The sequence below is a fragment of the Dermacentor albipictus genome, chromosome 1 (assembly GCF_038994185.2).
Source record: "Dermacentor albipictus isolate Rhodes 1998 colony chromosome 1, USDA_Dalb.pri_finalv2, whole genome shotgun sequence".
NCBI lineage: Eukaryota > Metazoa > Arthropoda > Arachnida > Ixodida > Ixodidae > Dermacentor > Dermacentor albipictus.
This window is the reverse complement of record NC_091821.1, coordinates 252,833,955-252,850,479: the sequence shown is the minus strand read 5'-3', so window position 1 is coordinate 252,850,479 and position 16,525 is coordinate 252,833,955. Positions and strand designations below refer to the sequence as shown.

At 44.8% G+C, this 16,525-nt stretch overlaps 2 protein-coding genes and 1 long non-coding RNA gene across 5 annotated transcripts in view; 2 read left to right on the top strand and 1 right to left on the bottom strand.

Annotated features, from left to right (window-relative positions):
* The window catches only part of mino (glycerol-3-phosphate acyltransferase mino), a 141,049-nt gene extending 130,018 nt beyond the window's left edge, over positions 1-11,031 (bottom strand). Inside the window, exon 1 of the mRNA XM_065431096.1 lies at positions 10,830-11,031. The gene's annotated coding sequence lies outside the window, so the exon portion shown is untranslated. The remainder of the gene's footprint in view (positions 1-10,829) is intronic.
* On the top strand, positions 3,775-7,098 carry LOC135901326 (uncharacterized). 3 transcript variants are annotated; one of them, XR_010564096.2, is made up of 3 exons: positions 3,778-4,106; positions 5,167-5,632; positions 6,144-7,098. It is a non-coding gene; the product is annotated as an uncharacterized lncRNA (long non-coding RNA). The 3 variants fall into 3 exon arrangements; XR_010564093.2 differs by having other exon boundaries at positions 3,782-4,106; positions 5,167-5,314; positions 5,417-7,098; XR_010564092.1 differs by having other exon boundaries at positions 3,775-4,106; positions 5,167-7,098.
* A 319-nt stretch (positions 11,032-11,350) lies between the features above and the next one.
* Vps24 (vacuolar protein sorting 24) lies at positions 11,351-16,120 on the top strand. Its single transcript, XM_065431067.1, has 6 exons — positions 11,351-11,559; positions 11,638-11,698; positions 11,800-11,979; positions 12,057-12,178; positions 12,680-12,794; positions 14,660-16,120. Exons 1-6 carry the CDS (start codon positions 11,515-11,517, stop codon positions 14,800-14,802), a joined length of 666 nt encoding a protein of 221 aa, XP_065287139.1. The 5' UTR covers positions 11,351-11,514; the 3' UTR covers positions 14,803-16,120.
* The last annotated feature ends 405 nt before the right edge of the window (positions 16,121-16,525 follow it).

The window sequence follows — 16,525 nt, the reverse complement described above, 5'->3', positions numbered from 1 at the left end:
CAGTACTCACGCACGGGGCAGAAACCTGGAGGCATACGAAAATGTTTCTACTTAAATTGAGGAGGACGTAACGAGCTATGGAAAGAAGAATGATGGGTGTAACGTTGAGGGATAAGAAAAGAGCAGATTGGGTGAGGGAACAAACTCGAGTTAATGACATCTTAGTTGAAATCAAGAAAAAGAAATGGGCAGGACATGTAATGAGGAGGAAAGATAACCGATGGTTATTAAGGGTTACGGACTGGATTCCAAGGAACAGGAAGCGTAGCAGGGGGCGGCAGAAGGTTAGGCAGGCGGATGAGATTAAGAAGTTTGCAGGGACGATATGGCCACAATTAGTACATGACCGGGGTAGTTGGAGAAATATGGGAGAGGCCTTTGCCCTGCAGTGGGCGTAACCAGGCCGATGATGATGATTGGAGGATTGGTGGAAGAAAAGTAGGGAAAGGACAAAAAACGGAGACGCACAGTTCGCAATAGGGGATCAGAAAGTTTGGGTGTGGTAGTTCATAGTGTTTTTTTTATTATTCATTGTTTAACCTAGGTAGGGCATTAGGCAGTATAATAGCAAGAGCTTGGTGGCGCCACCCACCGCCCGTTCCAAAGAGGACGCTCATAACATATATCCATTCATCCATCCAGGGCCCCGAAACGATTTTGTACAGACGTACCGAATCGTTTGAGTAGGTCATTCTGATCATTAATTGACGGATCTAAGTGCTCCGCGTAAAGCGTGTAATTTTAATAAGGTTTTAAAAACGTACATTGCTGCCGATCGCAGCACATCGCTCGGCTGAATTTTAAGCCACCCCTACCCATTTGACGTCATTTGCCCCAATGACGTTAGTAGGGCGAGCTATCCGATTGGCTACCCAGGGCGCGTCATCAATAATTTTTCCCACGTTATGGTGAACAAATGTCCGTAATGGTTGGAATGTTAGTTAATTTGTTTCTATAAAAAGAAAGTAACAGAAAAAGAGTGCACAAGAACAATTTCTCACTACACTTAAGCGCTTTCTGCACACAGTAAGCGTTGTCTGCTTGTGTTACAACGTGCTCCATTTTGACGAGAGCTCCGCGGTCAGAGCCGGCCTCAGTCTTTTCGCAAGCACTACGATTCGACTTTGTTGGGTTGTGGATTGCAAACATAGCGACTGGCAATATGTCAAGCTGCGACATCGCGTCCCTCTGCACGGCAGCAGACGAGCGGACTGGCTGCAGCGCATCGGACTGCCGCTATCCAATCGGCGCCAGGATTTGCGCGTTTGCGGCCGTCACTTTACACCTGAAGATTACTAACGCAATAGCGTTTCGCGAATCCGGTATTAGGGTAAACGCAAGCGCGTCGGGACAGGGCATGGCCGCTTGACCGCGTCGTCTCACGGGATGAGTAGAAGCGCAAACCTGAATGGTGAAAGCCCCTTAAACTTCGTAAAGTAGTGACACTCTCCTCCTCCTCATTTCTCCTCTCTTTCATGCTACCTCCTCGACCGTGGCGCCGCCTACATTGCTCGAGCGTAGCAACGGCGCCAACATGCGCTCCTCGCCAATCCGTAGACACTTCTCGAGCAAAAATGGCGCTGATGCACAGCGTGAGGGCCCACGTGATGCTATTAAGCCAATAGCGACGCGGCGTCGGCCTCGGCCAGAGCGCGCGAGGAGGGCGCGGCAGCCTTCAAAGCGTGGCACTACTTTACGAAGTTTAAGGGGCTTTAGAATGGTCTGCACGGTGCAGCCACCTGGTAGCACAGAGCTCAACCACACACAGTAGCAGTAACGGAATGTATTCTTCTTTGCTGCTGGCGTAAATTTTTTGCAGGAGTGTAATCTTTAACATGTTTTTGTAAAAGTTTAAAATGTTGTACACTTCGTTAGAGCAATACTAGCTCTTTGCTTGGCTGGTTAAGCTCTGCGCCAACGGGTGGCTAGACCGTGGAGACCGATCAGGTAGCTCACGTACGTCTACTCTGAAGTTCCTTCATCAGCTTGAGTTTATGCCTCTAGCCATCCGTCGAAACGGCCAGCTCGCCTGTAGTTACCGCAATACCACATACGTTCGGCGCTGCGCCAGAATGCTTGCAACGCACGCTGCTTCGATGCCTCTCGTTTGGGGTCGACTGTCAAACAGCTGGTGGAGAGTTTGGAGAGGCTTCTCACGCTCGTTCCTAGAGAACCGGAAGTCGACGACACGACGTGCCATCATGACGCAGAGCCAATGAAGGCGCAGCTTAGCCCCGATCACTCGGCGAACGAGTTGAGGAGAAAATGCGCGACTATGCAGGAGGGTATCGTCCGTAGCTCTCTTAATATGAGATGTTTCACACAAATTGTGGTGCGAATGATTAACTTTAGCTGTGCCCTACGCGTCTATAAAATTTGTCCGAACCGTTTCAGGGGCCCTTTAAAAGGAAGCTTTAGCTCGGGCCCAACTCCGACGCGGCCTATTCAAATATATGTAAAACGCAAAAACGCTTTCCTGAGATAACCGCTGGGCTGATTTTAATGAAATTTGTTGCTCTTGAGAGAGAAAGTAAAATTCTAGTAACAGTTGTAAGCGGAATTACGATCTAGGGCCTGAATTTTATTGAAAGAATTTTCAAAACTTCGAAAGCTCGAAAAACATAGGAGCACGACGTTTACAAATAGCTCTCTGTCAAGAATAGATATCGCGGTTCTGTAAACGGCATCAATTTGATCATTCAAAGCGGAAAAATTCGATATGTCAATTTATATCTTACGTGAATTGTTTACGTTGTGTACAAGGGTTCTGCAAAAGCTGTATTTACACACTACAAAATTTTTTGAGATTCACGTGCAACGAATCAATTTTGTCCGCTTTAGATGTACTATGAGATGCAATTCACGCAACACTCATGTCATTTTTCATTGCCGAGTTACGCAGTTGTAAACTTGATAGTTTAGTTTTCTGAAAATTTGGGATTTTTGCCGATTTTTAGTAAAACATTGACAACCTAAATCAAAAATTCGAAACCAACAGTCGCTAGATTTTAAGTTTTCTTTTAAATGCAACGAACCTCGTCAAGTTCGGTGCAGTGATTGCCGATAAAAACGAATTCTCCTTTTACATGTATATAGATAGGAGCACCCGAGCTAAAGATCGGGTGTTCCTATCTAAATTTATCCACACCCCAAGGTACTTATATTTATCGACTATCTCCAGCGTGGCCTCCTGTATCTTATGCTCGCCGCAAATGTTATCATTAAAAATCATGACTGCTGATTTTTCTTTGCTAAACTTCAAGCCTAATCTGTCTCCTTCTGTCCACATATGTCCATCAATCCCTGTAGATCTGCATTGTCAGCCATTGTCAGTAGAAGTCTATCATCATCATCGGCGGCGCCCTCAATAAAAAGGTCTACATACACGCGGACAACTTTCAGTGGCAATTAAGGGAAAGCTACGGGCGCGTGGCTGCTGAACATGTTACCGCGCCAAGTAGTCCGCCAGCGTTTGACAGTGCTTTTGGTAGCTCGAAACAGACGTTGAATCGACACAGCTTCACGCGCGACGGTTTCGCGTTTGCCCAGACGCGGAAGGGAAAAGCCGCGAAATAAGTAAACTTTTACATTCAGTGGCATGTTTTATTTTTTTTTTTTAACTGTGGCTAATAAGGTGTTCGTTTTCTCTTCCCCAGCTTAAACTAACGTAGATGAAAACACGGGTCTCTTTTCAGAAGCGCTCTCACTTGTGGGCCCTTTGCCTCCGTAGCTTTACCTTCATTGGCACAGAAAGTTGTCCGCGAGTATTCGCAACTCCAGCAATTCATGCGACACCTAGCGGCAGTAGGGAGAAACGAAATACAGAGGTCCAGTCGCCGTGTGTGCCGTGGAGGCTGCTGTCGCGGACGGAAGAATGAAGCTGCTAGCAAAGAAAAAGCGAACGGCCAAGCAGTTCTGCTGTGTTCCTCGGTGCGTGCCAGCGAGATGGAAGGACCGCGATATTTCCGTTCACGCACTTCCCTCCGAGTGGAAAGGCTGAAGCCGCAGAACCAGGTGGATCGCTAACCTCCGCATCGGCAAGGCTGTGACGCTTACAGTGACTGTTTGCTCACGGCATTTTGCACGGGATAATTTCTCCTTACCAGGTGAGACACTATTGTGAACTTGTGAACTCGACCCTAATGCATGACCATTGTGCGTGGCCATTATACATGTCACTGTGTCACCTTATGTAAACACGTTTCGCATTGCGGGCACTGGCGATTGGGATATGCATTATTTGCTGCATATGTTAGCCGCAACGCGAAATTCGAGCACAGGTTCGAGACCTGTCACAGCGGTTTCTCCGAGGAACGTCTCTTCTGCACTCGTTAACCACATTGGCTGTAATTAGAGCTCATGTTCGACGCTTCACAGCGGTTTCTGCGAGCAACGTCACCTCTGCGCTCGTTGGCTACACCCGGCTGTAACTCGGGAGGCTTTTGATGCCCAGCACGTCTCGCGCAACTTATACGGGCGTCGGAGATTCAAATGTTTACGAATGATGTACTAGCAAGTTCGGGAAGTGTTGAGTGTAAACGTGCCACGTATGTGGCATGCTAAAGCGGAATAAATATCATGCGTGGTGCGGATGAACTTGCAGCACAGGCGCACTGCACGCGGGCACTTCCCAGCGCGACTGATTACGAATTTGCCACTTGCACTTGAGAATCTCCGACGTGCTCAAGAGTGGCCATATGACACTGGTATTTCGCACCGACGGCGAGCCTATCGCGTTCATTGCAGAAGTTTGCCACTTACGCGACAGCCACATGTCAATTTTACACGCGTTTGCTAGTTTCGAGGAAAATTTACGGCGTCCGCCGTCTACTGACGTGTCGCATATGTATGTGCAGTATTAGTACCTAAGCTAGCTTTATCTGTGTTATTAAATCATCCCCAACTCAGTGGCATAACTACTCCGGTCATGTGGTGGTGTTTGCACCTGTGTACTTTGTGTTATGAGCAGCTTTCAACTACGTTTTGCAGATGCTACATTCGGTGTACATCGTTGCATAGCCTTGCACACTCAAACCGTGCTTCATTTCCTTGCAAATGCTTTTTTATAAATATTGTGGCTTTGTTTCTGAGGTAAAAAGAAAAAAATTCTGGGTGCAGCCCATATTGAGGCACAACAAAGCATAAACAATTCATTTATTTTTTCAGATGTAGCATGTCAAAGACAGCGGCTGAAAAAAATGCAATACCAACTGAAAACCTGCCAAGGACGTCATGTTATGATGAGAACAAGGATGCTCATATGAAAGAGCTTTCACTGGCAAGACTTCGCTGACGTGTGTATCGGTCAGCCAGAGTAAGTTAATTTGACTACATGGTGCAGCACTTATATGCTTATGGTACATACACCATGTCTCAAAGCATGCAATAGATGTCAACACCTTTTAATGCATTACAGAATGAATCAAGCAAAGAAACTGTTGCCTCCCCATTAGAAGCAAAGGTGTTGCCCCATGCACCTGTCAGCACGACCACCATGGTAAATTGGCTGCCTGCAACTTGTGCACACATTGCTTCACCACTAATTCCTTGGGATTAAACTCTGACATTGCAGGACGATCTCCCATCCCCTGACCGCAACAGCATGGACCAAATAAGTGACAAAGGAAATATGGTAATTTCTTTTTGTATATGTATGTGTTGTGGTAGCTGTCTTTACCTAGACGGTGGCATGCTTTCTGGATTTACATCGTAAAAGCATTGTAGCACGTGGTGTGTGATGGGTGCACATTAATTGCAACTTGTGCACACATTGCTTAACCACTGGTTTCTTGAACTGAACTCTATCTGACATTGCAGGACGATTTCCCATCCCCTAACAGCATTGACCAAAGCCTTGCAAACACCATAAGGGACAAGGACATAGCAAATATGGCAATTTATTTTTTCTATATATTTGTGATGTGGTAGCTGTCTTTACCTAGCCGGCAGCATGTTTTCTGGATTAATTCGTGAAAGGATTGTGGTGTGTGATGGGTGCAAATTAACTGATGCAAAAAGCTTGGCTTTCGTACTTCCAACATTGAATTTAATACACTGACGTGCATTATTGGAATGACAAAAAGAAGCTGCATTTCGCGTCAGATATGTCAGACATTACAACTCTTGCTTTTGTTTTGTGACAGGAATGTGCTTGCCAACCTGGCCTCCAGACATTAATGGCAGAGTACTCAAGAGAAGAAAAAGACGTGGCAAATTTCCTACTAGAAATGGCTTCACGGACAAGGCTTACAGAAAGCAAGGCTGCCCAAGTGACATCGGGTACTTTTCCACAGAAGTTTGTGAACACGATAAATAGTAGCGACGTAAATACATTCACAGGCCTGCCATCATTCGATGTTCTGAATGCTCGTGTGACGTGCTACACAAAAATTCATCCACTTTCAGGACGGCACCAGTTATGTGTAAAAACAATTGCATTGACATTGGTGAAATTGAAGCATATTTCCACTGCATTCTTGAGTCACCTTTTTAACTGTTCTCTAACTACATGTAGCAACATAATTGCAGAGACTGCTCAGTTGATGTGTGAAATTTTAAAAGTAACTGTGGCTGTGCCACCAAAAGATGAATTCCAGTGGCGCGTTTGCATATTCGGCATTAGGTGATTCACCTGAAGTCGTGCCATGGCTGGCGATATTGCAAGTAGCCTGTATTGCATAGAGGCATTTGTGCGTGTGACCTTGGCTCCATCAAAGCGTGGCGGCCTTGAGAGTAAGTGCAGTCTTCTGTTTGGAAATCCAGCATTTTTTATGCCACTCAGCCACTTCATACTTTTCAGACACGGTCGTTGCCATGTGATCTACATGCTACACTTGTTTGCATTGGCCAAACCTGCAGACTTCAACTTCAACACACTTTTTGTAAATTAGCAATGCACATTCTTTTGCAACTTGTATTCTTCATTGAAGTGCTGATTTACACTACGCATTCTGATGCAAGTTTTCATCTTATGGTATTCCGAGATATTTGCAGTTCACTTATGATCTGTGTGCATAGAGTTGTGGTTATTCTTCAATGGCGGTTTGTTGTCCCTTTCCTTACTTGTATTTTTTCACAAAATAAACCACATGCACTCAATATTTTGTTCACTGTACTTGCCTCATACGTTTTACTCAAGCCCATTTTTGTTGCACTTTTTAGCATATGAGGGTATATCTGGCCAAACAGAACATGAGAAGTAACATGGAACAGTGTCAAACCTGCATACGATGAGTATTTAAAAAGTTTGCCCACCAGAGTTGAGTACTCTGAAAGAATGGTTTGATTCAAATGACCCCAGCTGGTATATGTACCATAATTTATGCTTCTTCCCAGCTTGTTGAATACAGTGCAAATGGCTGTCCTGGGAAGCATAACTAAACCACTGGTAATACAACATGGGGAGACACTTGTGCAGACTTAACATCAGTGAATGATAATTATTGACCTCCAGAGAGCATATAGAGCTGTCCTTACTATCAACATATCAATAAATGGAAAGTAAGTGACATAAAAGTTTAACACGCACTTAAAGCACTTAACAAACACTTAAAGGGGCACTGAAACACTTCCGACTGATCATAGTTACCTCACTACAAAAGGACACCGCCTGCTGCAAAAATTTTTCGAATCATTGAACTGTAAGCGGAATTAGTAGTTATTGCACTGATGCATTGCTTTCTCCTTTCGCCTCAGCTAGTGTGCTGGAAGCTACACGGTGCATGGCAAGGTAGCAAGGTCCTGGTCAAGTTTTTTTTTTTACACATTGCTACTTGTGGTTCAGGCATGTGTGGCACTCTCTAAACGCGAGATGGACGCCTGGAGCTACATCACTTACAGAGACCAATAAATACACACGGCTGTCTGATCGTCCTGCGAACAGAGCTTGTGGTGGTCGTGGTATCTATATCATGCGGCATGCCAGTTTCAGGGCCCCTTTAAGAAGGGCACTAACAAAGACAACAAAAGTTGGTTTCATGAGTTCTGCCTGAGTCGCCACTGATATCACGCAGTTGCTCGAGCACAAATTGTGAAACAATAGCGTATGAGCCATAGGAAACGAACAGTCATGTCGGCAAAAAAAAGAAAAAAAGCAGGATATGTATTGTGATAGGTAACCCCAAGCGCCACAGCACAAGGTGAAGCTAAGTTGCAGTTCGGCACATAATAGGATCTCTTCTGCTTACAACGGTGCACGCACATGAACATTCCACTTTACTACGATCTTTGCACTATGAACAGCATTGAAACGCAATGTAGAGACGAAACGTTAAAGGGACTGACAACTACACCAAATGTTCCAGGATAAGGTGCCAGGAGAAACAGCCGAGATGTGCTTGCACTTTTGCGACAATCCAGCAGTGCACGAACACTTTGCCTCCACGATCGATGGGTCCCGGAATGCGTCGGCGATTCTCACCACAATCTCGTGCGGGTCCGCTGTCACGCCGGAGGTTTGCACACACGCGCGACCACTTCTACTTAATTACTCTTTATACCACTGGTGCCGACTAAAATGAGGTGCTCGACGTCCACTACCCGTTCTCCCCCCACAAAACAGCGCGAATTAACATCGCAGTGCAACAAACTTAATGTTTTCACCAAGGAAAGCGTACGCGGGGACCTCCGTAAAGCCGCCATACTGCACAGTGTAGCCAGACCGGGTCAGGCTCCGCAGCGCCCCCTAATGTTGATTTGAGTTGCCAATAGGCAGGTTGCGAACGTAGTTCCCGCGCCTACTAGGGCGCCCCTCGCGGCGGCGAGCGCGGAACCGGCAGGATACGACCGGCCCGCTTGCGTTCGGAAAGCCTGTATGTGCACTGTTTCGCGCGTAGCTGTTGCCTTTTCTGAGAAATTCCAAAGTGCAACCCGAGCTGTTGAGTAGTGGGCTGCAACAGCACGTACACCAACTCACGAGGAACAAAGATTTACAGGTTTCCAAGCCGTCCGTATGAAGCAGAACGGCGTTAACACTGGATAGCGCTCGTCCGGCGGCATGAGCTGTTTTATGTTCCGGCGTTATGCCAAGTGCGTTATAACGCTGAATTCTTTGCTTTTACAGCAATGATGGCAGCAATGGGACACCTACAGTCAGTGGCGTAGCTAGGTCGTCTGGCACCCGGGGCCCATAGGTCTTCTGTCCCCCCCCTCCTCTCCTGGGTTTATTGGAAGAAGGCGAGGATATCAACAATTTCCGTGTCTCCAGACGTATATGAACCCTCCCCCCCCCCCTCTGGCCCCTTGCACCCGGAGCCCACGCCCCCCCCCCCCCCTTTTTCTACGCCACTGCCTGCAGTGCGTACCAGGATATGCATCAAACAAAGTAGTTTGTTCCCACACTGTACCGCAGTAAAGCTGTGGAACTCTTTCCCAATCCTCTCCCATTCAAACAGCGCTAGGGCTTGCTGAGAGATTTGAGGAGGGGTTGCAGCCGGCTGAGCTAGCGTACACCCTTCCGCGCCCAGCATATCAGCGAAGGGGCAGATGAGATTACCAAAATTTTTGACAATGTGGTTTATTGGAACCTCCTTTGCACGCACTGAAAAATCGCAACATAAAAGTATCGCACTTCCAGTAACTTGGGCGAAAATATTTTCCCAGCGTAGTCTAACACAACTGGTAAGTTCATCCCCTTTTTTTGTGTTTGGGGAGAGCAACGTTAGAATACCTCTGGTAGGTCTTACGAGTCGTTCGTACGCCCCACGTTCTTGGATGAGATGTTTTGGATTGGTATTTGCCGTCCTGTATGTACAGGGAAACTACCGCGGCGTTCTTGCACTCCTCTGCGATGCCAGCACGGCAATCGCAGCTCCCCGCTAGGATTTGTCTGCTGTCGCCGATCTTCAAGAATCAATTTCGCTTACAATTTCATGCGTCCACACCATAGATAACGAAGTAACTTACGCTGAGCTTCGCCCATCTCGCTGGTGCATTATTTTTAGTTTGCGGAATAAACCTAGCAGTCACTTCCGATCAGTGCGAGTTCAACACTTCCCTCACGTCGTAGACGTGCCCCACTTCAAATAGACGACTTCCTTTCTCTAAATTCTTTTCACGAAAAAAGCTATGAAGATCTTGTAATTCCCGAAACCCGGATAAAATTAATATCGGCACGCTGTGTCGCGCCATCGCTACCGTTTGACAGGACGCCAAACACGCAGCGCGGGCTGCTGACGCCGTGAGTAATCCTTCCACATTCGCGCAACTATTCGTCAGATGGCGCTAGGGGTCGAAAAGACGGGGCGCCGCCTAGCACTTGCAACGTGCTCATGCTTGCTTTCACGATTCACTAATTATGAAGGCGCAAAGCAAACTTGTAAATGTATATTTCTTAGAGATGCTGTCATCGACATCACCACACGAAATGTCATTAAATTTAGACGTGTGGAAGCTCCGCCGAAAAAAAAAATGTAATTAGGGAGCTGAAAGCACTAATGAACGAATGACATTTTTGTGCTCGTGTGGCACGGGTATAAAGAGCATCGAACACATCTGAACATGCGCGAAGTTCAAATGGCTCAGATCTGAAGCAGGCTGTCGTCGAAGCTCAAAACAGCCTGTTTAGTGCTGGTTGTAATATTAGTTTGGGCCACAACAGCATGGATATTGTAATTTACACTCTCAGAGGCCTGAAACTGATTTATGACAATGAAGTATGCCGCTGTTCGCAGCGCGATGTCTCGAAGCTCTGCGCGCGCACCTTTTTGCGCGTCCACCAACGAGGCTTGCGAACAAAAAAGAAACTAGGTAGTACTTGCAGCAAGACAAAGGCACTCAGGAAGACAGTTTTCAAAGCGAATTCGCGAGCACGACAAGCTCTGAAGATTTACCTTTTTCGAGCAGCGCCAGTATTCCGTAGACGTCGTTGAGGTTGTGAAAGCCTTTTACGTCTTCAGGGAGTTATCGCACCTCGTGGCAGCTTTACATTAAACCTCAGTTTAAACAAACCCCCACATTCGGCTAACTCAATAAGACTACCGGCAGCACTCGTAAATGCATGCAAACGCACGTGCACATCTTGCAAAAGAACACGGGAAACCACTTGCCAGACACAGACCTAGCAAAACACCAATGAATTCCGCGAGATGGCAGCGCCAGTTGCGTCTACCTACATCTACCATACAGTCATAGAATATTTATTGTCTAATTAAGTGCTATAAAGTAAAAATTATTTATTAGTATACTTATAAAGTCTTTGGTTAATTGCCTAACCAATGTTAATATAAACAAACATTAAATTATTTGGTTAATGTTTACCCTGGCATCTAGCGAGCATACTAGAAATATAAGAGCAAACAGAGAGGCATACAGACAGGAAGGAAATGACAGGCGTTCGCACTCTTTCACATGTCAGCTTCCGGTATAGACCGTGGTATAGACCTACTTCCTGTGTAATGTTTGCTTGCAGCTGCAGTAGTAAAGAACTGGAGTAAAGCTATACGAAGTATCAACCGCTGCAACCAAAGTTACAAATGTCCATGTGAATGCATCGAAATTAAGTGTTTGGAATACCTAATGGGACTGTTTGGGAAAACACCAGAGCGATCGCCGAAAGAACAGGTACCGATATAGTACAAGTTTAGACCACACGCACAGCACAGGGAGCGGTTATCTCAGCGTTGGCGTTTGTCATTTTAGGTGCGAGAATGGACTTCAAAGCTGAGAAAAGAAGGGTACCAGCTGGATCGCCAAATTAGAGGTATGCCTTATATGTCACCAGTGTAGCATGAACGCGTTTATGCTACTTGACAATGGGTTTAGAGTAGCGTAGTCACTGGTGATTTAACAATGTTGCGACAGCTATTCAGAGACAAGAAGAAGGTGTCAAGAAGTCTTTGAAAGAGGCCGCAAAAAAGAATGACAAGGAGGTGTGTCTTATCCTGGCTAAAGAGGTGCTTCGTGCTCGCAAAGCTATCAATCGGATCCACGCCTCCAAGGCACAGTTGAACTCCGTCGTTATGAGCATGAACCATCAGCTCGGTAAGTCGGACCATCTTTTCCTCATCAAAATCAATTTATGTTGACAGCCTGCAAACGCATTTGAACATTGTTCGCAGCTACCCTTCGGTTGGCTGGCTCAATGCAAAGAAGTACTGAAGTTATGAAGAGCATGCAGCAGTTGATCAAAGTGCCCGAAGTAGCGCAGACGATGCGAGACCTGTCGAAAGAAATGCTGCGAGTGAGTGGAGTAATTAAATACCTTGTTGTTAGGATAAGCGCCGGTAGCTCATCTGGTATTGCAGGTTTTGACTGACGTGTCAGATGCAAAATAATTTAAAGGGTTATCTGCGCCCTCTGCTTTCTTTTACTCGTGACTGTGCACTTTCGCATGTATACTAACACAGCCTAAGCTATTAAAGGAGTATGACACAACTTTATTTCCCTGGAAGAGGAATTTTAAGCGTTTATAGGTATTGCCAGCCCTGACCACCAGGTGAAACCTGCCTATTGTAACACCACTACCATAAACATATGCACTTCAATAGAGAATGCTATTCTAGTGTGCCAGGATATGTTCTGGCACAGCAGTTTCCTTTTTTCTTTCTTTTTTATAACAACCTGAACCACAACATTCATCCGTGTTGGTGACAAAAAAGTTACCCCTAAGTCTTGTCAATTCTAATGCAGTGGCCATTGTACCGATTGTCCATATTGTCCGTATGTTGATTTGTTTACTCAGGCAGGAATAATAGAAGAAATGCTGGATGACACAATGGAAGGCCTTGATGACCAGGACGACTTGGAGGAAGAGGCACAGGAGGAAGTTGACAAGGTCTTGTGGGAGCTGACTGCAGGTTGGTGCTGTTCAATATTCACAAGCAGACAAAAATTGGACAGCTTTAGCACTGTATCACCCTTCCTCCCCTTTCCTTTGACAAAAAGAAAACAAATTGTGTGTGCTTTCATTTTCTCCATCTGAATTTACTGCTGTATCATTTAACAAAATAGTTTTTAAACACTGAAATCCATCCAAAGTTGTGGTTATCACATCTGCTAGCCTGCATGTTTTCATTAATTCTTGCTTGATGCGAGAGTGCTATTAGCTTGCAAAGTGTGATCAAAAGCCCACATTAAACTTTCTTCCCATTACTACATTTCACTTTTGTATGAACTAACGACCTATGAGTGCTGAAAACAGTATGAAATAAAAGGAAAACCTGCTCACAGACACAAACAAAAGAAAAACAAGAAAACAAATACTTTATATACTTGAGGTTAAAAAAAAAAGTTTAGTCCATACGCATTGCACAGTCACTACTTAGAGGCTAGCTATATCAACAAAAGTTCCACGAAGCACGTAGTGCCTGCTCTGCTAGCTTAACGTAGCTGTCCTAGCATAACCCGCAAAAAGACTGTCCAATTTTCTGGCATTTCAAGTTTGACAGGCACGTGATGAGGACTCAGCATACCCATTTTACATTGCAAGTGGTTGTTCAAGGCAATACATAAAATAAATTGACGAAACGATTTCCGCATCAATACAAACTTGTTAAATCAGCAGAAAGTATGAAGTATAGTTTAGTATCCAATACCAACAGACTTTCACTGCATAATCGAACCATGTTCTCAAATGTAACTCTAGAACATTATTTAAAGATATGCTTATGTAATGGCAAAAGAGGAACGATGCATGTCACCATTTTCACAGGCGTGTTTTACTATTTTGTCTGCTTGGTTATTCCCAGATAATGCGATGTCCACTATATGGTGCACATGTTCCACGATTGAAACAATAACCTCACTGTACGAGATCTGAAGTGGATGTTGCACAGAAGCTCTTGCGCAGACTTGTACAGCCCACTCAGTGCTGTAACAACAGTGGCACACACTGAGCTATCTTGAATAGAAGACATGTAGCTGGGAATAAATCTGTGGTGGTTACAGATAACTTCTGTAAACGTAATGTTTGCTTGATACTGAGTGGGAAACAGTTGTGCTGTGTAAAGACGAGAAGCAATGGCGTCGCGTTTCTCATTGTTGCAGCACAGTGGCTCTTATTCCTCTGCTACGACCAGAGCGTTGAATGTGACAGCACAAAACATGTGCCACATCGTTCAGTTTTGTCCTGGTCATACAAATATCAAGATCTATCAAATGCTACTCCAAGAAAGTCACGTCTTTTACCCATGGCTGAAGGATGGCTATTTATAATTTGGTTAAAGAAGTCAAATGGTGAATTTTCATTACACGCAGAATTGTGGAGCTGACTGGTGGTGTCTGGAAGAGGTGCTTCAGCATCTGAACTATAGAATGTTTTATTCTCCTGCATTTCTAAACTGACTCGTTCTGATGAAACAGCTTTTGTTCCTTTGGGTAAACTGTCCTGTAGAAATATCACGTTAAAGGTCCGTGGCACAAGCCAACAATGAGGTTTCCGCCAAAAAAGCAGTGGGTTGCCACAAATGGAGACAAAGTTGTAGTCAGGCCTGCCTTTATTTTGGGTAGAAAAATAACAGCAGTCTGCTTCTAAATTCGGTACAAAAGGCTTCTATATCAGTATATGGCTATGCCACTGGTACAATGAATCAACAAAATGCAATTGCCCATATTAAAAAATTCTATTTGTTTGAAAACAGACTTAACAGTGACTCCAGTTGGCTTGCGATATTCAGTCATGTACACGTAGCCAAATTAGTTAATTGTGATGGTCTTTTTCCAGGCCAGCTTGGCAAGGCCCCAACTGCTGTTACAGAATCTTTGCCATCTGAAGACATCCAAGAAGCTGGTCCATCGTCTGCCATAGTAGAAGACGAAGATGATGTGACCAAGATGCAAGAGCGATTGCAGGCCTTGCGCAGCTGAATTGCAGCCAGCCTGTGGCTTGTACACCAAGTATGGTTGTTATCAGTGTTTGCCATGCCATTAGAGTTGCATTGTTCCTTGTTTCCTGCTTGTTGGCAACACGCAAACCTGTTCAGTCTCTCCTCAGGATGGCAGTGAGGATTGCATGTTGAATGATGCAGTTCGAAAATGCCATTAGTTGTCACACATAGAAATCATTGCGTGGTTTTTGGCAATGAAGCATTGTTTGATACATGTCAAGGCCACGTCGAGATCCCACTCAGCTGCTGTCACACCCTTTTACATTTGTGCATTATTAAATCGGAAAAAGAAAACCAATTGGCAATAGCCATCTATGTACAGTTGCATAGGTTAAGTGCGACGTTCATTTGTTATAAACATGGAAGCACCTCTGTTTGTGATGTCTGTTCTCAAGACTGGGTTGTTTCTAGGTAAGGTCAGGCAATAACACCTGGTCATTATTTTTTAGTGATCATGAAAGTGATGGATGTAGCAGATACTAGTTGTTCAAGGAAAAAGCGCAAGTGTGGCAATGTTTCACAAATGCTAAAGGCATGTTGTGCAGGGGTTTATTTTGTTTGCAGCGAAACAGCCAAAATAAGCAGCCTCAGCAGGGCATTGCATATCTTGACACAAGGAAAACCCAGTCAAGCTCAAGTTATGCTCTATCTTTCTAAATTTCTTGTAATTTTCTAAACAGCAAGGCGATTCTTGACTGCCCATCATTCCCACCTACTTGCAGCTACTGTGCACACTAGCACCAGCATTCCCTTTAGTCATTCATGCAACTATGGTGACAAGTGCTGCAGCTAGCCATCCAAGTCAGCCAGGTCTGTTCACATGCAACTTATAGATATGCCTTCACTGGCTTTTTCCATTTTGATTTTTTTCAACACGGTTCCCTATATGTATACAAGTGTTTCATTGGTGAAAATTGCTTATTCAAGTACAGCACAGCATCTATCACTATCCTTACTCCAATGTTTCAAACTAACTTAAGAATGAGAAAGGGCAACCACATTTTAACACAACAGGGACTGTGGAGGCTGTCCAAGGCTTCAAAAGGCTGTAACATGTGTGGTGCTCCCCTGAACCCAACTTGCTACCCAAGCATAGGTGCCGCCACAGTGGGGCAACACATGCAACATGTTCAAGAAATTGCAGCTGCAGGCAACAGGTTTGCAAGATTCGTTTCACTCATTGCTAGAGTTTAAAAACCTTTGCTAATATATAAACAATGGGCAGTTGCAAGCTTTTGGTTTGTGTCCATTATGCACAGAATTGTGCACTGCTGAATAAAGTATGCCTTCAATGAAAATTCATTGTCTTGTGGATGTACACATAACTCATTCCAAGCATTGTCGAACAAATTTAAAAGAAGCTTTTGTGCCACTTTCGGCATTCAGCAACTGATTGTGCAGGATGGACCACATACACACATGCCATTGTTCATTTAATTACAGCATCTGTAGGAGGAGTAATAGCACTCAAAACGGATACTATTACATGCACAGAACTACAAACAACACAAAGGGTTCACAGGAAAAAGGTGGATGCTTGATGTGATCAAGAGAAGTCTCAGGCTGGCACCAATGTTTCGATAAGGGGACTTGATGACAACTCCACCTGTCAAAATCGCTCCAATCTGAGACTTCCCCCTCATTTGCTTACTGTTGACCGCTACATATACAGATTGATAACAGTTTATTCAGACATATGTACA